The sequence below is a fragment of the Crocuta crocuta genome, unplaced genomic scaffold (genome assembly GCF_008692635.1).
Source record: "Crocuta crocuta isolate KB4526 unplaced genomic scaffold, BGI_CrCroc_1.0 scaffold205, whole genome shotgun sequence".
Classification (NCBI taxonomy): domain Eukaryota; kingdom Metazoa; phylum Chordata; class Mammalia; order Carnivora; family Hyaenidae; genus Crocuta; species Crocuta crocuta.
The window spans coordinates 3980672-4003368 of record NW_027530644.1 but is presented as its reverse complement, the minus strand read 5'-3'; the positions used below and the strand labels follow the sequence as shown (position 1 = coordinate 4003368).

The following is a 22697-nucleotide window of genomic DNA, read 5'->3' as shown; positions in this document are numbered from 1 at the left end:
CTCTAGACACTAGTCCTTTCCTCCTCTTCCTTATTTTCTCTTCTAAATGTAGGTGTCCTCAGATTTCTCTCCAGGGCCTTTGTATTTTCCTTACCCCTTTCCCATAGCAATCTCTTGACTTTAAAGTAGGATTTCTATGTAGAAAATTGCTAGACCTATATTTTTATCTTAAATTTCTCTCTCTAAGTCTATCCATATACAGCTACTAGATTTCTCCAATGGGAGGGCATTTCAAATGGATTACAACCCAGGTTTCCCTCTAAAACTTTTGCTCCTGTCTTCCACAGTTTTGTTAACGATACACTATATTTTCAGTGCTCCAGATGTAGAATGTTTTGGTTAATCAGTCTCTTTTCTTCATATTCCTCCAATTTAATAAACTGCCGGGTCTTGTTGCAGCTACCACCTGGCCTGTATTTCATTTCCTGTCCTCTTCTATTCTCTATGACTGCCATTCTACTTTCTGCTCCATTTTCATCTATCAACGTTACACCAAACAACTTCTGATAGACTCCTCCATCTTTAATTTCCCACCTCCACTCCACTACATCTTCTGCAACCTCCCTTTTTTGAACTTTGCTATGTCCCTGCCTTTTTTTCCATGCCCTGCTTCTGCCTCTTTGTTCAAGGTTCAACAAAATCATCCAACTTACTAAGCTTTCCATAGGGAAATAATTTCTTCTTCCTTTGAATTTTTGTAGCACTTAATGTGCTTCTGTTATGGCATTTACCAGTTTCTTTTAAAATGTTTAACAGCTCATCTGTTCCCTTTCCCCCCACAGGAATATAAGTTTCCTGAAAGAAGTATTTATATCTATCTGCTTCACTTTGTATCCTCCATACATTTCACAAGTTCTGAGTGCTAAACCAGCATGTTTAGTGAGTAACTAAATTGATTTCATCCTTGATTTTTTATAAATAGGTTTTTTTGAATAACATTTAATTTATGATGATATGTTGATACTATCTTTAATGGTTAGTTTTATTTTTTTATTTTTTTAAATGTTTTATTTATTTCTAGGAGAGAGAGAGAGACAGCGTGAGCAGGGGAGGGTCAGAGAGAGAGGGAGTCACAGACTGAAACAGGCTCCAGGCTCTGAGCTGGCAGTCAGCACAGAGCCCGACGCGGGGCTCGAACCCACGAACCGCGAGATCATGACCTAAGCGAAAGTCGGACGCTTAACCGACTAAGCCACCCAGGCGCCCCTTTAATGGTTAGTTTTAATGGGTACTGTCTTTAATGGTTAATGGTTAGCCCCCACCCCCGCCATTTTCTTGAATATTCATCATTGTCTATTTTGTTAAATTGAAAGTGGTTTTCTTTGATAGAGTTCTCTGTAAATTCTAAATGGTATTATTAAATTCTACAGACGTAGCTTGATGTTTTTGCAGTTGAATAAAGCTCTGATCCTTTGCTCACCAGTGTCCTTTGATGATTGCTGAGATGAGTACCTGAAGTGTTGTCTTTTCCTGTCTATATATACTGAAAGAATATTTTTTGATCTGCAACTGTGGTCTCTCTTTGTGCAGTCTGCCCAAATTTGCTTACCTTTGTGTTAATGGAGACAAACACAAGAGTAGAATACTAAAGGATGACTTAACATTGAATTCCCAAATATAGAATCCAAGAAGCTCTATGAATTCCTACTCATTAAAAAGGGGATTCATATTCAAGTCAGGAGTAGGATGGAGATGAAGATGGTGTTCAAATATAAAGAGATATGAGGACAAGAAGAATTTGAGGATCAGAATATTGCGGCCAGCAGCAGAGACTAGTAATTTAGAGATTCTTCACAAGTGGCCCTAGTAATCAACCCTGCCCTTTCATCACAAAACAGTTGTAATTTTAGTGCCCACAATATGAGAACTAAGGCTAAGGTACTGCCTCTTCTATTTGAGAAGAAACAAACTGCTGGAATTAGTTTGCAAACATTTCATTAGAAAAATGCCACATGGTGGAGCCCCTGGGTGGCTCAGTCTGTTGAGTGTCTGACTTCAGCTCAGGTCATGATCCCACAGTCTGCGGTTCAAGCCCTGCATCAGGCTTTGTGCTGACAGCTCAGAGCCTGGAACCTGCTTCAGATTCTGTGTCTCCCTCTCTATCTGCCCCTCCCCTGCTCCTATTCTGTCTCTCTCAAAAATAAATAAACATTAAAAAAAATGAAAAATGCCATATGGTAAAGAAAAAAAAAGTTTATTTTATACAAGTATTGATGAAAAATTTAATCAGGTAGGAATGAATTAATTAAGAAAAAAGGGTAAAATGAGCGAATTTAGATTCTGGGGCACCAGAAAATTAGATTATTTAGAAAATAACTAGATTAGGGGCGCATGGGTGGCTTAGTCAGTTGAGCGTCCGACTTTCGCTTAGGTCATGATCTCGTGGTTCGTGGGTTCGAGCCCCGCGTCGGGCTCTGTGCTGACTGCCAGCTCAGAGCCTGGAGCCTGTTTCAGTCTGTGACTCCCTCTCTCTCTGACCCTCCCCTGCTCACGTTATCTCTCTCTCTCTCTCCTAGAAATAAATAAAACATTAAAAAAATATATTTAAAAGAAAATAACTAGATTATTAGAAAATAGAGATATTAGATTCTGGGGTAAACTTTGAAATACATATACCCAAAATTATTGAAGTTTATTTTCACCTTATTTTATTTTATTTTTATATATTATTGTTACTATTTTTTAATTTTAAGTGGGTTCCACAGCCAATATGGGACTCCAGCTCATGACCCTGAGATTGAGAGTCATGAGCCAGCCACCCACCCATAGTTTCACCTAATTTTAAACTGTTCCTGGGTTTACTATGTTAAAAAAATGTCCTTTCCTGAAACATTTTGCTGAAGATGTTCCCGTTTTTAAGAAAAGCTATTGCTTTGCCACAAGTTATATATTGTAGCTTTACAAATCGATTGAAATGTGTTCTTTTGGTTAGTTTTACTTGACGTGATTTAAATATTTTCTTTTAGAAAAACATTAAAAATCTGATTAAAATTGCTCAAAAGGCCTTTTGAATATAAAAGTTATTATAAAACAACTGTTCAGTGACTTAAGCATAAATGAATTTGACATCCACAAATTTAATTCCTTAAAGCACATGTGGATAAAATACTTTAAAATTATTTGAAGATATTTAACATACTGAAAACACAGCTGTGTTCACTCTATTAAGCCTAAAGAATCTTAGAGGTTCCCAAGTTACTAAATTATAGCTAAATATTGAAGACACCGTGGTGTAGTGTTTGAGTTATTTTCCATGTTGAAAGAAATTTGCTTTAAAGGAAAGGTTAGAACCAACTGTTTTCAGTGAACTGATAATTCACCTGTCATGATTATGTCATTTGACTTTGTTTGAAGGAGACTGAATATAGCATGAAAGGAGAGAAAAAAAAAGGTATTAATTAGAACAACTTATTTGTATTGGATGTTTTCCAAATTTATCTTAAAATAAATTTCCCAAATCTAAGCACCATATAAAAGATATATACCAGCTTCATAATTACATCTTGCTTTAAAATCTGAAACAGAAATGGTATCCATTCTTTGGATGGAAGTACCTGGCTTTACAGTAGAGGTGGCCTTGTGAGGAGGGGTTTGTAAACATTTTTCTCATCACCACACTTACTATGAGATCATCCATGTAGAGGACTTAGTGCCCAACACAGAATGAGCCTTCCAAATATGTTAATCATAGCAAGTAATAGCAGCCAATAATTATAAAATTCATTATATATAAAAAACATAAAAATATTAATGTAAAAATAAAAGAATAAGGGTTACTGAAGTCAAATTTCGCTATGGGTCTCATACTATTACAATCTACTAAAAAATAATAATTGTGTAATAATAACAACCCACTTCATAAAACTGAATTATAATTAACATACAATGCTATATTAGTTTCAGTTTTACAATGTATTGATTCAACAATTCTGTACATTATTCAGTGTTCATCATGATAAAGGTAGTCAGCATCTGTCACTAGAGAAGGTTATTATGATGTTATTGAATATATTCCCTGAGCCGTACTCTTCATCTCTGTTTCTAATCTTATTTTGTAACTGACAGTTTGTACCTCTTAATCCCCTTATTTCAACTATCCTTCCCCCCTTTCCCTGTGGCAACCCCCAGTGTGTTCTCTGTATTTAAGTGTCTGTTATTTTGGGGTGACAGGGTGGCTCAGTCAGTTAAGTGTCCGACTCTTGATCTCAGTTCAGGTCTTGATCTCAGGGGTGAGCTTAAGCCCTGCTGTATCAGTCTCCACACTAGGTGTGGAGCCTACTTAAAAAAAAAAAAGTAAGTGTCTGTTTGTTTCTTTGCTTGCTCTTTAGATTAGGTATATAAGTGAAATCATGCAGTATTTGTCTTTGTCTGACTTATTTCACTTAGCATAATACCCTCTAGGTCTGTATTGTTGCAAATGCCAAGACCTCATTTTGTTTGGCTGAGTAATATTCCATTATACGTACACTCACACACACACACACACACCACATTTTCTTTATCCATTCATCTATTAGTGGACACTTGGATTACTTCATATCATGGCTGTTACAAATAATGCTGTATAACAATAAGTGCTTGTATATTTTCAAATTAGTGTTTTTTCTTTCTTTGAACAACCCGCATTTACTGGGTACTTATTGTGTATGTATTATTATCTTTATTCTTTCTATTTACAGATAAGAAAAATGAAGCTAAGGAGAGGTTAAGTAATATAGCTGAATTTATATAGCTAGCACATTTACAAATCCATGTAATCAGGCTTCAGAACCATGCTCTTAATTATTATGCTCTACTTGTTCACTTATGTTGGTGCATTTTACTTATCCAAATAATAATTGGGAAAAAAAGTTTTTGTGCCATTCTTCATTGTTGGCTCCAAAAACTGCAGATATTAGGGAAGAGATAAAATCTTATAAGCAAACTTAAAGTATTATAAATAAATACTTGTTTGCAAAAGCAAATGGTAGGCTGTATATTTATAAATTTTAAAAACACTTTAAAAGTACTGCATGTTTAAAATAATGTTATATAATTAATGTTACTGATAAAAGATACTTTCCATCAGTTTAAATCTCTGATTATACAACATCTTCATTCCATTGAATCTGTGTGTTCTATTTCAAAACGTAGATTTTGTGAAAGAATTGAAAGAGATGTCCTCTTATAGCTTCAGACAATTTGGTTTCAAACTGGTCATTGGTTAGAAATGAAAATACTGTATTGAAAAAGAAATACTGGGAAATGTGTCACAATAATCAAGGCAAAGACCAGATATTTCTCAAGAGTACAGCTCATATATACATTTTGTTAATAACCTGTCCTCAACCAGGAATGCATGAAATGGTATCTCTTCCTTTCAGTCATAAGCATTCCCAGTGGAGATACCACTTTGAGTGCTTTCGTTTTTTTTGTTTTTGTTTTTAATGTATTTATATATTTTTGAGAGACAGAGTATGAGTGTGGGAGGGGTGGAGATGGAAGGAAACAGAGGATCCCAAATGGGCTCTGTGCTGACAACAGTGAGCCCGAAGCAGGCCTAGAACTCACAAACAGATCATGACCTGAGCCAAAGTCAGATAATCAACTGAGCTACCCACCTGCCCCACTTTGGTATTTTACTATCTGATGCTTTACTACTACCTGTGAAGGGACAAGTACGTTCTATAACAGAGTATTAAAGAGAAATTCAGTCAAAATTTACTCAATGGGAATTGATCTATTCCATTTTTTTAAGTTATGTAATATTTAATTCATTCAAGAATATGTGTGCTTTTCTTGTAGGACATAAAATAAAATGGATATCATGAACCCCTAAGTTAAACTAAAGTCTAAAATAATATTTTAGATATTCTATCATTTTGACACCGCTATGTGTTTCCCTTTGATCATACTCTCCACTGTCCATTCCCAGAGGTTACCAAGACTTTGAATTTTATGTTTATTATTATGCCTGTTATTTGAAGGTTGGATTAACTACTTGAGCATTTATTTATAAATAAAACATTGATTTTGCTTTTTGGGCTTTATAAAAACAATGTCATATGTCTACCCCTTGCATTTTTTACTCATAATTTTATTTCTAGGATTTAATAATGAGATTTCATATAGTTGTGGGTAATTTATGTTCACTGTTATAAATATCCCACTATGGATATGTTACAGTTTACTTAATCATTTGTACCATCATTATTCTGGAAGATAAGTAAGATCTACACTCTATGTAATAGTTACAGTCTATAATTTAGGACTAGCATGATGTTGGAAGAGATGAGGGACAAGACCTTAGGAGAATTGTCACCCATGGGCTGTGAAGATCTGAGTCTGAAGCCTGACACAACCTAGAACTTAAAGCTTGTGAAGAGTCTGTGGGGTTCTTACATCCACGGAGTGGGGGCTCATGTAGACATCAGTAAAGCAGTCATGTCTGAGCACCATGATTTGCCAAGAATAAAGGACTCCAATTCATGATCATCTTCCTCATCTCATGCAACTTTTTGTTTTTGACAAAATCGCAACACAAAAGGAAGCATATGTGGAATGATATCTAGGAAGCACATCTAAGACATAAACAAGTGTTGATATGGGGTCAAATTGACCATTCTTTTTAAAAAATATTTCTAATGTTTGTTTATTTTTGAGAGACAGAGCATGAGTGGGGGCTGGGGGAACAAGAGAGAGGGAGACACAGAAAGCGAAGCAGGTTCCAGGCTCTGAGCTGTCAGCACAGATCCCCATCTGGGGCTCAAACTCAGGAACCGCAAGATCATGACCTGAGCTTGAAGTTGGCCGCTTAACCGTATGAGCTCCCCAGGTGCCCTTCAAGTTGAACATTCTTGAATTGATGGCTTTTCCCAATTATTTTTGCTCTTACAAGCTTGAGACTTTTAATATTCTTGTACATGTGCCACGACTTACCTGCAGAATATACCTAAGAATGAAATTGCTGAGACATAGGTTATATACATTGCAGATTTATAAGACAATGGCAAAATAGTTGAATCTATTTACATCCCTATAAGCAGAGTTTATGAATCTTTGTGTCTCCACATTCTGTGTTTGGCTTCTGACTTCATCTACTACCATCATTATGTGTATAAAATGAGATCTTATTGTCATCGTACTTTGACTTTTATTTAAATTCTAATGAGGTTGAAATTTCCATGCATTTTTGTTTTGCTGTTCTTTCTTCAATGACATATTCATGATTTTATCTTTTATTTATTAAGCTGTTTGTCTTTTCCTTACAGTTTTGTACTTTTTGTAAACTACTGTTTTGTTGGTAACATGTAATGTAAATAGTTTTCAAATTTGTGACATATTTTTATCTTCTTTGTAGTTTAATAAATAGATATTCTTAATTTTAATCAGACTTACTGTTAGCGTATTTTTAGTTTTTGTTTTAGAAGTGGTAGGCATTATTTCCCAATATTTTTCTGTTAGAAATTCTAAAGTTTTGCCTTTCACTGCTAAATCTATAATTCATCTCTATTTATCTTTTCTGTTATGGTGTAGGAAGCAATTTTGTTATTCTTACTATGGATAGCCAATTATACTCTGTATTAGATACTTCCTTCTTTCCTTAACTTAGTAGCTTTCTGTTGTTTCTGTAACAGCTAACACAAACTTAAGTGGCTTAAAACACAACAGATTTCTTATTTTACAGTTATAAAGATCAGAAGTCTGAAATGATTCTCGTGCAGTAAAATTAAAGTGTCAGTAAGGCTGCTTTCCTTCTGGGGGTTTTATGGGAAAATCTGTTCCTTGATTCCTCCACCTTCTAGAAGATATCCTTATTCTTTGGCTCATAGCTTTCTCCCATCTTCAAAGCCAGCAATTGCATCACTCCAACCTCATTCTGTTACCTTTTTCTTTAATTTATAAGGGCATTGAGCAAACCTGGGTAATCAGGATAATCTCTTCATCTCAAAATTCCTAATTGAGTCAGAGTTGCAAAGTTTCTTTTGCAGGGTAACACATTTACCAAACCAGTGTATTAGGTCATGGACATCTTTAGGGGGCCATTATTCTGCCTTAGTGATCTGTACTGACCCTGGTATCATACATCATTTTAACATAAGGCGGAGTCTTCTTCTGGGTTCTGGATTCCACTGCTCCATTTTCTGTCTGTGTTCCAGGACTATACATACCACATTATCATAATTAATACAGCTTTATAATGAATCTTTGTAGGTGATAGGCATAGTCCTCTACTTGTTCTCCTTTTGAATGTTTTGACTACTCTTGGACTTTGATGTTTTCATAAAATTTTACAACCAATTGATAAGTTGATCCAAATCATATTGTGATTGTAATTAGAACTGTGTTGAGCCTATAGACGTAATTGAAAATACTAGAAATTGAGACTTCCTGTCCATGAACATGATCTGTCTCTCAATCTATGTGTATCCATTTGACAGCTTCATTAATGTGTTTTATATTTTTTCTGTAAAGGTTTTGATTGTGCATAATTCAATTTATTCTTAGGAAATCTTATTTTTTACTGATGCCATAAATGGTATCTGTCTTTTTAAAAAAAATTACTAATTATATGTTGCTGGTGTACAAAAATACAATTGATTTTTTATATTGATTTTGTATAAAACACCTTGCTAAGCTTTTTTACTGATTCTGATGATTTTTCTGAAATTACTTTAAGCTTTATATACATATATATAAATTTTATAAAACTTGAGTGACATTTTGTTTCTTTGTGACAGTTATGACATTTATTCAGTGGCTTGAATCTTCATTGTTGAAGAGAACAATAATAAGCATCTTTATCTTTTTTTTATTATTTTACTATCAAATATACTATTCTTACAGGTTTTTTTTAGAAAGCGACTAAAATGAAGGAAGTTTCCTTCATTTTTCAGATGATATGAGCTTTACAAAGATTGAATTTCATAAAATTACTTTTCTGTTTAAATAAAATGTTAGCCTTTTTTTACCTGTCCATATAAAATGTTAACCATTTTTTTCTCCATTGTTATAAATTAAGGGTTATAACTTAAGGGTTATAAATCTTAAACTACCTGTGTTATCTGTGACAAACACAACTCAATCATCATGTATTTTTTATATATACAGCAGGCTGCTATTTTGTTAAGTGGGTTTATTTCATGAGTGGATTTGCTCTATAAATTCTCTTTATGATTTGGTTTTATATCAAGGTAATATTAGCCTGAGTTGAGGAATATTTCTCCATTTCCTTCTCTGGATAGTCTGCTATTAGCTCACAACCAGAGGAATTTCCTGGGTGATTTTCAAAACTGGCTCCCATACACGGGAGGGCAAGGAACAGACAGAAGAAAGAGGCAGGCCACTCCAGATTGGAAGGTGGAAGGTTTAATAAGCAAGGGCACCTCTATATGAGGTTTATCTTGGGAGGCTGCAAAATGAGTAGCACTTAGCACCTGCCCACCACAGTCTTAAGAGTTTATGCAGAGGCCTTAATATGGTTCAGTCATGTTTACAGTCCAGATGGTCTAAAGGCTGTGTCCTTAAAGTGGCTCCTATTGTGAGAACAGTGGGTGGAACATAAATTCCAAGGATAAGGGAGGGGGTAAAGAGCCTCCAAAGTCCAGGTCGTGGGTCAACTGTCATATCTACTCAACAACTCCTCCAACATCTACATAGATTAGAATGATGTATTTCCTAAAAGCCTAGTGATATACTATGTACAAGTGCCTGCAATTAGTATTTCTTTGTAAGACATTTAGTTATGATACGATTCTTAAAATATTTCTCTTTTCAACCTTCTAATTTTGCCTCCATTTTTAATTGAAGTACTGTTTATATACTGTGAAATGCACAGATTTCAGTGTACAACTAGGTAAGTTTTGACAAAAATGTATCTATACTTTCAACAAAATGTGGAACAATTCCATCACGCCAGATGTTTCCTTCATGCCACTTCCCGCCAGTCCAATCCTGGCCTTCTGTCTTCCACAGGCAACCAATCTTAAGAATTCTAATACCATATATTATTTTGGTTTCTAGAATTTTGTATTACTGGAACGTAACATGATACACTTTTTTTGTATCTGGCCTCTTTCAGTCAACATAATTGTGAGATATATCCATATCATTGTGTTAGTCAGTGAATTATTTCCTTCTTTTTATGTATAAGCTTGTTGATCTTTTCTCCTTGGATAGGCATTGGATTATTTATAGTTTAATGGTGACTGTGAGTAAAATGTCATTAACACTCTTGCACAAGTTGTTTTGTTAACATATGCTTCTATTTCCCTTGGTTAAATACCTAAGTAGAATTGCTGGGTCGTAGCAGAACTCTATGTATAACTTTATAAATAATTGTCACTCTTTCTAAAGGTAGCTGTATCATTTTAAACTGCCAACAGTAATTGTCCAGTAGTTCTACATCCTCATCCTCATCCTCATCAATATTTGGTCTTTTTTGTTTTTGTTTTTGTTTTGGTAATTCCGATATATGTGTTTAATAATTGACTTGATGGAACTTTTTATAGATTTTAGGTACTAATCATTTTTAAAGCTTATTTATTTATTTTTGAGAGAGATAGCGAGAGAGCAGAGTTGGGGCAGAGAGAGAGAAAGAGAGAGAGAGAGAATCACAAGGAGCCTGATGCAGAGCTCAATCTCATGAACCATGAGATCTTGACCTGAGCCAAAATCAAGAGTCTGATGCTAATTGACTGAACCATGTAGGCAACCCACTTATACTAACTTTATTAAAGTTTGTATTTTAGGGGCAGCTGGGTGGCTCAGTCAGTTAAGCGGCCAACTTTGGCTCAGGTCATGATCTCGAGGTCTGTGAGTTTGAGCCCCGCATCAGGCTCTGTGCAGACAGCTCAGAGCCTGGAGCCTGCTTCAGATTCTGTGTCTCCCTCTCTCTCTGCCTCTCCCCCGCTCAAGCTCTGTCTCTCTATGTCTCAAAAGTAAATAAACGTTAAAAAAATAAATAAAGTTTGTATTTTAATTCCAGTTAGTTAACATACAGTGTTATATTTAGAAACTAATCATTTTTCAGATGCACAGGGAGTATCATCTCCCAGTCTGTGGCTTGTCTATTCAGTTTCTTAGTGGGTTTTGGATCAGCAAAAGCTTTCGTGAGTGCTGTTTGCTTCTTATTAAGTAACTTTTTCCAGTTTAACTTTGCAATGGCATTCTTGAATGCTTTCTAACTAGAATTTTTATAGTTTTAGATTTTATGTTGAGATCTATGATATATCTCAAAATAAAATTTGCCTTAGAGTGAGGTAGGACAGAAAAGGCAGAAAAGGTTTCTTTGTGTTTGGTTTGTTTTGGTGTTTTTTTTTTCTTTTCTTTGCATATGAATATCCAATTATTCTAGCTCCATTTGCTAAAAGGATTTGCTTTTCAAATATTATTGCTTGGGCACTTTTGTTGGAAATCAATTTACCTTCTAAGTGTAGTCTTTCTGAACTTCATACTGTTCCATTTACCTACTTCCCTATGAGTACAACAATGTACATTTTAGTACAATAGTAAATAAATGTGGTGAAAGCAGACATCCTTGAATTTATCCTGGACTTAGGAGAAAAGCATTTAGTCTTTCACCATTCAGTACGGTGTGGCTTATGACAGGATTATAGATTTTAAAATAAATGGAGAAAAACTCTCATTTAGATAGCAGTTACTTAACTTTGTCTTTGCTTTTCATTTACCCAACACAATTTTTGGTGGATTCTCCAGTTTTTGGTGCATTCTAAGCCCTTTCTATTTTTTATTATATTTTTAAATTTATTTTATTGCTTATTTATTTTTGAGAGAGAGCGAGAGAGAGAGAACGGGGAGGGGCAGAGAGAGAGAGGGAAACATATCATCTGAAACAGGCTCCAGGCTCTGAGATGTCAGCATAGAGCCAGATACAGGGCTTGAATCCATGGACCTGACTTCGCGATCATGACCTGAGCTGAATGAAGTCTGACACTTAACCGATTGAGCCACCCAGGTGCCCTTTCTATTTTTCAAATCAATCAGTGAATGATTATCCAAGTCATTTGGTGTATGTTAGTAACTGACAAAATATTCCAATAACTGCTTTTATTTCACCTGTTTTTAACTATATTTCAGGAAGAATAACAAACTCAGTAGATCCCCTAGAATTTCCCGTTTAGAGAAACTATTTTGTATATATGCACGATCAGTAGTGTTTTAAACTTTTCTGTAAACGTGATCACATCTTTCATTTGCTGATCCTAAGAACAAGTCTTTATTTAACATACAGAATGTAAGATTGAAGAATAGTTGAATCACTTCATTCATAATCATGACTTTTGGAATAGAATGTTATGGGCACAGACAATGCTTAACAAAAATGAATATTAAATTTTATTTTAAAAATCTATTTAAAATGGGTTGCCTGGGTGGCTCAGTCAGTTAAGCAACTGACTCTTGATTTGGGATCAGGTCCTGATCTCACAATCACACTTGTGAGATCGAGCTCCGTGTCGGGCTTCACACTAGCAAGTGAGTATGGAGCCTCCTTGGGATTCCCTCTTGCCTTTTCTCTTTGTCCCTACCCCGTTCTTGCGATCTCAACTTCTCAAAATAAATAAATAAACATTAAAAAATAAAAATCTATTTAAATACTAACCTTTGCAGTTTTGAAGGTGCATAATCTAACACAATTGTTTGTTTTTGTTTCAATAATCTGCTTGGAGAGAAAAAGCTTTTAAAAATTTTGTAACCATAGTGCTTCTCCCTAATCTCTTTTTTGTAAGTATATGACATGGTCAATATATTATTGATTTTAGCAATCCTTTAGAAAGAGGCATCCTTTTTAAAAATCATCCTAGATTAGAAGATCTGAAATAGTTTCATGTGTGTGTATTCTGTGTGTGAATGGCATAACTCTCTTCTGCATGGTAAAGCCTGAAAAACTCATAACACATTATTTATTTTTGATGCAAATTATTACTTTTTTCTACTTTAAAACAGAATTCTATTGATTTTGTTTCCTAGTTCAATTTTGTGGGGAAATTGCTTGGACCAAGAGGAAACTCCTTGAAGAGACTACAAGAAGAAACAGGTGCTAAAATGTCTATCCTGGGCAAAGGATCAATGAGAGATAAAGCAAAGGTACTGAACTTGGAATTTGATACTTAGAACATGCAGAAGGCTCCCTGTAACACTGATGGCCAAACTCACAAGCACATCTGCACTCTTCTCCCATCATTTCCTGTGATTTTCACCTTCTGGGACTACCCTATTGCACTCTCTGTCGATTCTTCTATTTTCATAAAAATCAATTATCCACCTTATTCCCGCCCCCCCCCCAGAACATCTAATTCTGTATCTTTATTCTCTTTAGTCCTTTGTGTAAGATGTTGTCAAATCTTTTCACTTTTTCTGTGTCCTCTGTAGAAAGTTCTATATGCCCATGCTCATTTTCTTTAATTCCCTGTCTGGATCCCCTTTCTGTCTTCAACTATGTCATCTGATCACATCCATTGTATCATTCTCTCTTTTTATCTCTCTGCTCCATTTCACTTTGTCCTTCTTACCTAAAGCAATTTCAAATACTCATCTTCAAATCTAAGAGAATTCCATTTACTTTCTTAAATGTTTCAATTCACCTGACATCAAAAGAACAAATAAGCTAAGAAATATATGAACTTTGATATTTGAAATGATTTATTTCACATCTGAACTACATCATTGTCCTATTTTATAAAGTGAAAGCAATTTTCAGGGTGTTAGAATTCACTGTTTTGGAAAAATAACAACTATTTATAGAGATTTATACATAAATGATCTTTAACGATTCATCAAGAAAGGGATGATGTGTGAGGGTAGCATTATTTGATCAGGCCGTGCTCTTCTGATTCAGTATGTACCATGGAAAATATAATATTCAAACATTTTTTTCTGACTGTGGGAATTACTTAGAAAATTGTTTAGGAGCTCTCTCTTGTAACTATTAATGTGAAATCTTGAAGAAATTTATAGTGGGAAATGTCACTGAACAGATAGCTCACAATCTTACAGTGTAAACTTCATATTGTGTGCTTTTTATACTCTGCAGACTTTCTTAAGATTTAGATCAGGCATCATCTCCCTAACAGGGCTTTCCTGAACTCCTGTGATCAGCTAAATCCTCTCATCACAACATATTTTATTGAAATGTTTGGTTTCTCTCATTAAACTGTACACTCCCACCAGCCAGAGAAATGTCCCTGTCAGCTTTGCATACTCAGAGTATCTGTGTAGTCCCTCCCTCCATAGCTTTCAAAGTAAATGAGTGCTGTTGTTTATTCCCATATATTTGTAAATTTTTTTCTGTTCACAAAGTTTTACGCTGGATTCCTTTTTCCTGTGAGCATGGTAGGTACAAGAATAAGTATTTGAAAATCTAGGAGGAAACAAATTTGGTTCTATTAAGTTTCCATTAGGTTTAATTTGCTGATATTAGCTGTTGCTTAAAATCCAGGTTCTCATTGATTATTTTTGGGTGATCTATCATGTTTGTCTGTGCTTCAGTTTTTTTCATTGCTGGGTTGTTGTTTTTTTTTCACAAAATGAAAGAAAATCAGCACATTTAAGAACAACAATAGGGGTACCTGGGTTGTTTAGTCAGTTAAACCTCCGATCTCAGCTCAGGTCATGATCTCACTGTTCATGGATTCGAGCCCTACATAGGGCTCTGTGCTAACAGCTCAGAGCCTGGAACCTGATTTGGATTCTGTGTCTCCCCATCTCTGCCTCTCTCTTGCTCGTGGTCTGTCTCTCTTAAAAATGATAAAACATAAAAAATTTAAAAAACATTTGAAAAAGAACAACAATAATAATGTATTGCACTGTCAACTACATTTTTTAGAATCTAGATAAGAGCTTAACTGCCAAGGGTGGTGGGCGCAAAACTGGAATAAAACCACAGACATGGGTGTGTAAAAGTTCACGTTAGTAAACACTTGATTAAAATAAAAAATAAGTCCTCGGTAAAACATTGATTTCTGTGCCATTATTTTACCTCTTCCCAACATGACATGACCAGGAAGGAAGATTTTATATGTGATTTTATTCTTTTAACAAGAAATAAAACTCACCTGAATCTTCCGTGGAATTATCTCTGTGTCTGTGTATTTATACAGCCACACAGGAATATATTCATACATCAATTGCAGAAGTATTTGTTGCTATGTGCCACACTATGCGTCATCCATAGTTCTAGGTCATAGTAATGAGTGTGACAAAAATACTTCTCCTAGAGTTTACATTCCAATGGGAGAGACAGACAATACATAAATGAATAAGCACAGTTTAAGAATTATTATGGATTAAAATAAGACAGAATGTTTTCCTGTGTTGGCTCTGCTATCAAGATGTTACACAATGTATGTCTTAAACTTGATCTTTGCTTCTTGACAAAAAGGAGATATTTGGATAGTTGTCTAAGTCAGGACAAAATAACTATGTAAAAGTCTTGCACGTCTGCTATGTGCTCATCTGTAGATTAAATATCATACTCTATAGTAAATAAGTATTAGACATGAGTCAAGCCCTCACAAAACTTTTATTTAGTTAAACATCCTGATCTCTTTAACACTTTCTTTTAAAAAAGTTAAGGAGTCATCAATCATTGAATTAGTAGGTGGAAAGAGTGACATACTCATTTAATTTTATTTTTGTAATTCTCCTAAGACTTTTTCATCCTTAGAAAAACACGATGGTTTAAGATTTATTATAAGATCATTATAAAATTGCATAATACAGAAATCAGTTCTCATGGTTTAGTGTAGTAAGAAGATTCTACCAAGTTTAATGATTTTATTTGTGTTATTTTGGTTTTGATGGAGATGGGGGAAATATTCCTTTTAGTTTCATACCTAGCCAATAATTCTGTAAGCAAAGAAAGAAAACAAAAACCAAAGCAAAATGAAATGTGGTAATATCCAAGGTAATACCAGTGGCAAAATCTTACCATATATTCAATATTTTACTCCCATAGTAGTCAGATCACTGAATATATGAACTCACATTTTACCTAAAACTATCCAGGAATGCTTGAACAGAAGCTGACTTCTAAATTGTGATGATAAAGGTATTCTTAGAGAAAATTCGGAGGTAATATACACAGCATGTTTGCAATATTTCAAAATATCTCAGGAAACTAACTGGCAGTTCAGAAATTTCTTTTAAGTCTACGTCCCTCATCCACCATATGGCCAGCCAGTTCGAAATAACCATGCAGCTGCCGGCTTCACTAGCGGTTGCTTCTGAGCAATCTTCAGAGGTAACTTACTGTAGCTTCAGATTGAGTGTTGCTATTTTTAGTGATGCTGATGGCAGAGATTGGTGAGGGAGAACAGAGGAAGCAGTGGTCTACAGGCTTATCTTTGAAAAGAGTGAGGAGCAAACATACTATCTTCAAGAAAAAAAGGTGTGAGAGGTTAGAGAAAATCAGACAGAAGCTCGACACACCCAGATAACAGTGAGGAAACAGCAGGAAAGCATCAAAGCAAATTTCTTGCATACTTCCATTGTCCTTAAATGGAAATCATAAATAGACATGTTGCAAATAAATGATGTTGTAATGACAGGTATTCTGGCATTTCCATTAATAAGCTTGGTTGAAATTATGAAATGTAGTCCTAGAGCATGCTAGTGATTATATGTTAAAGGCAAAGTGCCGTTTGGTGGAGTTTTATTTGAAATTGTGATAATTCTCTAGGCAAGCCTGTCTCTCTTTGATGTGCTAATATCATGTGGAGTTTCTATTTTATAATATATCTTCTGTATTTGGTGATGGCTACTTTAGTAAATCCTTTCTGATTTCATGGCAATTTGATTTTCATCAACAATAAAATCAACTGAAAACCTTCAAAGTGATGCTGCTGCCTGGTGGGTGTGAACCCCGTACCAATCATCCTTCTCTCATTTGGCTTCTGGGCTATGCCTCACATCAAACAGCACGGTTAGTCTCTCAAATCCTGAAGGGGCGAGGCCGTGCTCACTGCCTGTCAGTCAGACTGGGATCGGTTATGTAGACTTCTGTTTCAACTTTTTAATATCCCCAACAACAAAGCAACTTGTAATACCATAAAATCAAGAGTCCAGACACCCTGATTTTAATTTTAGCTGTGCCCCTAATAAACTGCACCGAAGATCAGCAATACTTTTTTCTCAGCTCCCCTCTGCAGGAAAGAATGCCTAGCCCCGTCATGACTTCCAAACACAGATAGAGGAATAGGCGTTATTCTTTGTTTAAACATCACTTGGGGTGCCTGGGTGGCTCAGTCAGTTAAATGTCTGACTTTGGCTCAGGTCATGATCTCACGGTTCATGAGTTCAAGCCCCGCGTTAGACTCTGTGCTAACAGCTCAGAGCCTGGAATCTGCTTCCAATTCTGTGTCTTCCTCTGTCTCGGGCCCTCTCTCTCTTGAGCTCTCTCTCTCTCAAAAATAAAACATTAAAAATTAAAAAGAATCACTTGAGTTTGTAAAGGACAAAGAGTATATCAGAAATTACAGATAAGTGGGAATTTATTTTTTATTTATTCACTGCATTTGTCTGTTTCTTGGATCTGGATTTTGAGAAATTAGATAAACAGTTCCACCTGAGCAGTGGCACATGTGATAAGGAACACTGGATTGCAAACATCTATTTTGTGAGAACACAAGGAAACCTATTTCAATGGCGAACCAACACAAGGTTATTTCAGCCTATGATATATTAGGACTCCAAGTGACCAAACAATTGAAATAGTCAGATTTGAGTCGAAGAGTGAAATATATCATCATACTAGTGAGAAATAATTTTTACATTAATATCTTCAACCCTTTTAAAAAATATTTATTTTATTTACGTCCAAGTTAGTTAGCATGTAGTGCAACAGTGATTTCAAGAATAGATTCCTTAATGCCCCTTACCCATTTAGCCCATCCCCCCTCCCACAACCCCTGAGTAACTATCTGTTTGTTCTCCATATTTAAGAGTCTCTTATGTTTTTGCATCTTCAACCCTTTTATGTATAAATAGTTTGTAATTCATTATAGTGGGCTTTGACCTAAGAATAAAGAAACAAATGCTATAAATCTATCCAAGCTCAGGCCTTCATAAGCTTCATTGACAGAGCATGAGGTGGCAGTGTTTTATATGTTGTGAATCAGAATTACAGATTTTTAAAAAAATTTTTATTTAATGTTTATTTTTTGAGAGACAGAGAGACAGAGTGCGAGTGGGGGAGGGGCAGAGAGCGAGAGGGAGACACAGAATCCAAAGCAGGCTTCAGCCAGTTAAATGGAGAGGCCTTGCGTAGGTACCAGTGGGAAATCCCAGTGGAGCCCAGCCTTTGAGTCATCCCAGCTCAGGTATTACACATGCAAGTAAAGAACTCTCCAGATGATGTGGACCTCTAGCCATTTGAGTGATCACAGATCGCTGGAGTCCTAGGTTCTGGGAGCAAAGCACATTATCCCCATTGTGCTCTGTCCAAATCCCTCACCCACAGAATCCACCCGCATAGTAACATGCTTGTTATTTTAGGCAGCCAAATTTGACATGGTTACTTATACAACACTAGGTGACTGGGCACATTCCTACAATTTTATTTATAAAATTAAAAGATTGTCAACATTGTGAGCAGTTTTTCAAATACTGGATTTGTTCTCTCGTGTTTCTGCTGCCCTCTCATGGCAATTACTACAGACTTTGAAAATTTCTGGGTTTTGTGTGGGTTTGTGTATTTGGTGTTTTGATTTTTTGTTATTTATCTGCACCTTATTTTGAAGCGTATGTCAAAACTCTGTCTCAAAGTTGCCAGTAAAGGAAAAAGCTTCCAAGAAAGACAACTCAAAGATTTCCAGAATGTCTGACTTAAAAAGTATCAAGCTAGTCATAAAGCTGGTTTATGGCCTTTGTACCTTTGAGTGTCTACTTTAATGCCACGAGACTCAAGCTTAATTGGTTAGGTAATTCTAATTTCTTTGTAAGGTTTCTTAATTTTATTACAACCTGAGAAAGCAAGTGCTATGGCATGTTTCAGAGATGTTACATAGGTCCCAGAAGGGGAAGGAATTGCACCATACTGAAAGTACTGCCCCAATCCAAGAGTGGGGTCATATTTGTTGATTGTCTTAGCCAAGAAAAAGACCATGTGGCATTTTTGTACTGAGAACATTAACTGAGTTTGTTGCTTCATCAGTCATTTCCTACATTTCTTATAGATGGTGGAATTTAGATAAGGGATCAAGTTATACAGTATAGTACCATCAAGATTACCTGCAATCTATGTGCCCATTGACTTCTTTCTTTACCAGTTTCCTATGTTAGGGAAGAATTTCTAAGCAGAATCCTAAGGTGATTCAATTTACTGATATACATTCATATATTAGTAATATATTTTATATTATTTAGTGCTACATATATGTTTAGTTGGCTACTCTCTCTCCACATATGCTTTTTAAGTATTAATATTTGCTTTGCTTTTTTAAACTGGACCCAGTCTTCGCTTTGTCCACACATTACAAATTCCAGTAGACATATAGGAATCACCAAAGCAAAGCAATAGATCCACACAGATAGACATGAATAAATTGGGTCTATATAATAGGTCAAATGAGAGGGAAAAATTTCCTAAATACCTTTACTTTGCTCATTGTAAGAACTACTACATTTTTAGTTTTATGGGTAATTTTAATGTCAAGCCAAGTAAAAATGGTGATCTAAAATTAAAAAAAAATAATGATATTTAAACTTTTAGAAAAGCTTTTGATGAAAAGGTTGTTATTTGTACATTTTTAGAAAGATAATGTTACATGTTTGTTTTCAGTTGTGAGAACTTGACCCCAATAGATGCCATGTTCTTTGAAGAGAAACTTGGACTACTTATTCTAGTGCAGCGTGGGGAATTTAGAGATACAGTTAAGAGGATAATGGGCCCAGAGTGGGAATGTTAAAGAGAAAAATCTTGCACTTAACTCAAGTGCACTATCAGCACTAATTCAGATTCTGAATTTCATTAGTTGCAGTGATGTTTTTGACTTTGTACTCTGTTTTTTCTTTATTGTTTTCTTTAATTTCACAAGTCACTCAAAAGTTGAATAGTAATCTAGTTTTATCAGCCATAAATACATGAATCATTCGTAGTTGAATAGTGTTGTCATGAATACTTGAAATTTTGTTTGAGATCTTGACAACCCTTGATAAAAAGTAGAGAGCTCTGTTTTCTGATTATAGTTCATGACGCTAAAGAGAACCCAGAGAAGGCGAAGTAGCCAAACTCCTTAGTCTAATGGATAATATTACTGAGTTTACTTACGCTTTCTGATTTGGTTCACCAAGAGTGAAGTCAAGAAGACCGCGGAAAATGAAAAACCCAGGATACAAATGAAACTTTATATATTTTGCTATGAACACAATCAGTTGCACCACTTGGCTTTCTGTGGCTGGGACAAAGTTTTGTATACTTTTAGGGATGCCCTTCACAAGGCATTCTCTGTGAACTGTGCTTCTAACTGTCTAACACTGCTGGTAACCAGCATTTAACCCAGTTACAGGAGTAGCATACCACAAATCAGTTCAGGACACACATCCATGTATGTTTTCTTTTTAATATCTAAATATCAGAAATCACCTAGACTTATTTTTAAGTTTATTTATTTATTTTGAGAGAGACAGAAAGAGAGAGAGAGAGAGCACAGGGGAGGGGCAGAGTGAGGGAGAGACAAAATCTCAAGCAGGCTCCATGCTGTCAGGCCAGAGCCTGACGTGAGGCTCAATCCCACAAACCAATGAGATCATGACCTGAGTCTAAATCAAGAGTCAAGACGCTTAACTGACTGAGCCACCCCAAGACTTCTTGTTAGTATATTTATTGTTGAAATGTTACTTGCAAAGATATTTATAGTGCTGTATATATTTTGTGCAAACAGCACTTATTTTAATTTTGGTAATACTAACATTTAAATTTTTTTTGTTTTGAGATCACGGTTTTGAGATGAACTGTGAATGTATGCCAGTATTCTTGCATATGGTTCACCCCACATAAGGCACACCTAACCTATAGGTATCTAATTGCTGACATCTACAATTCTATCATTACTAGGGGGTTAAAAACAAAACAAAACAAAAACAACATGTAACCATTGATTTAGGGAATTTGGACTATCTCTATAAGTTTTTATGTTCACATTTCTAAGCTTATTATGGCCTATATTTGCTGCTGCTTCTTTCTCAAAATTAAGCTTACTGTTTTCTCTTCCTTTTGTATGTTTTGCATGTTTAAAAAAATTTTTTTTCAGTTATTTGGCACTTCTTTGGGATAGTTTTCAGTTTTTCTTAATTTCCTTCCTTTCACCTGTCTACCTTAAAAAAATTTTAGAGCTACAATTATTTAAAATAAGTAAAAATGTTCCAGGGTTTGAATACCTGAGTAGCTCTCATTTCTACTTCCCTGAATATTACTAAAATGTGTGAGACATATTTCTTTCCTCAGCAGCACCGCCAATATCATATTTTCTTAAATCAAACTCAGTCAACAGTCACCACTACCAAACCAGAAAGCAAACAATAAAGAATAAGAGGCCATCACCTAAACAGACACAGTCTGCTTTGGGCTAAGTTAATATTTTCAGGATCTCACTGTGTCTGGGTGGCTCAGTCAGTTAAGAATCTGACTTCGGCTAGGTCATGGTCTCACAGTTTGTGAGTTTGAGCCCCACTTCGTTCTCTGCACTGACTTCTAGGAGCCTGGAGCCTGCTTCAGAGTCTGTGTCTCCCTCTCTCTGCCCCCCTTTCCACACTCTGTTTCTCTCTCTCAAAAATAAATAAATGAAAAAAATTTAAAAATATATCTTCAGGATCTTAATTCTATACATTTTAGATTAAAAGTGATATCCACATTTTAAAAATAATTATAACCATAACAATCTTAAACAAAGCATATAGAAACTTTTATTTTGATTAAACTTTGTCTTAAGGAAGAAGATTTCATAACATGGATAAAGCAAAACTATGTTTTATGGGCAACTCTATATCTGTAACATAATAATCTGGATCATAATAATTAAACTTGAGGAATTCTTAATATTATTAAGGTGACTGTGGGGTGGTATTAATTTTCATTGAACTGATCAGAGGTGTAACCTCTGCGTTTCCATATTATACACATACACATGCTCATGTACGTTGGCTTATATACTCTTAGAGTTGGCAGAGAAGGTAAAGATGTTAGCTGATTCAGTTCAGTAATTTTTATAGCCAAAATATATTGTTGCCTAAGGGACAGTAACTTGTTTGAAATTACTGGGAAATTACTAGGAAATATTTAATTGGTTGAGGTAAAAACAAAAACATAAAGATGAAGACCAGTTTCATGAAAAAATCTTGTTTAAACTGGAAGATTACTTTCAAAGAGCCATAACGTTGGAAGAAATAGACATTACTAAATTTTCTCTTGCTATTTCTTAAACTGCTACACCCAAGGTAAGAAGAAAATGGATCCAAATTACTTTAAATAATATAAAATTACCTGCAGGATATAAAAGATTGAGTTGACCATGATTTTTCATCATAGTCTAGCCTCTTTAAAATTGAGTAGTACAGACCTTCAGATTCTGTGTCTCCCTCTCTCTCTGCCCCTCCCCAGCTTGTGCTCTGTCTTTCTCTGTCTCTCAAAAAAGAAAGAAAAATAATAATTGTTTAAAAAACTGTTTTTAAATAAAAGGGGTGCCTGGGTGGCTCAGTCAGTT

General features: G+C 35.2%; 1 protein-coding gene across 3 annotated transcripts in view; it reads left to right on the top strand.

Annotated features, from left to right (window-relative positions):
- Positions 1–22697, top strand: part of KHDRBS2 (KH RNA binding domain containing, signal transduction associated 2) — a 572791-nt gene that overhangs the window by 214133 nt on the left and 335961 nt on the right. For all 3 annotated transcript variants that reach the window (XM_077769102.1, XM_077769101.1, XM_077769104.1), the window contains one exon: positions 12970–13086. In XM_077769102.1, the coding sequence (XP_077625228.1) occupies positions 12970–13086 (117 nt within the window). The remainder of the gene's footprint in view (positions 1–12969; positions 13087–22697) is intronic.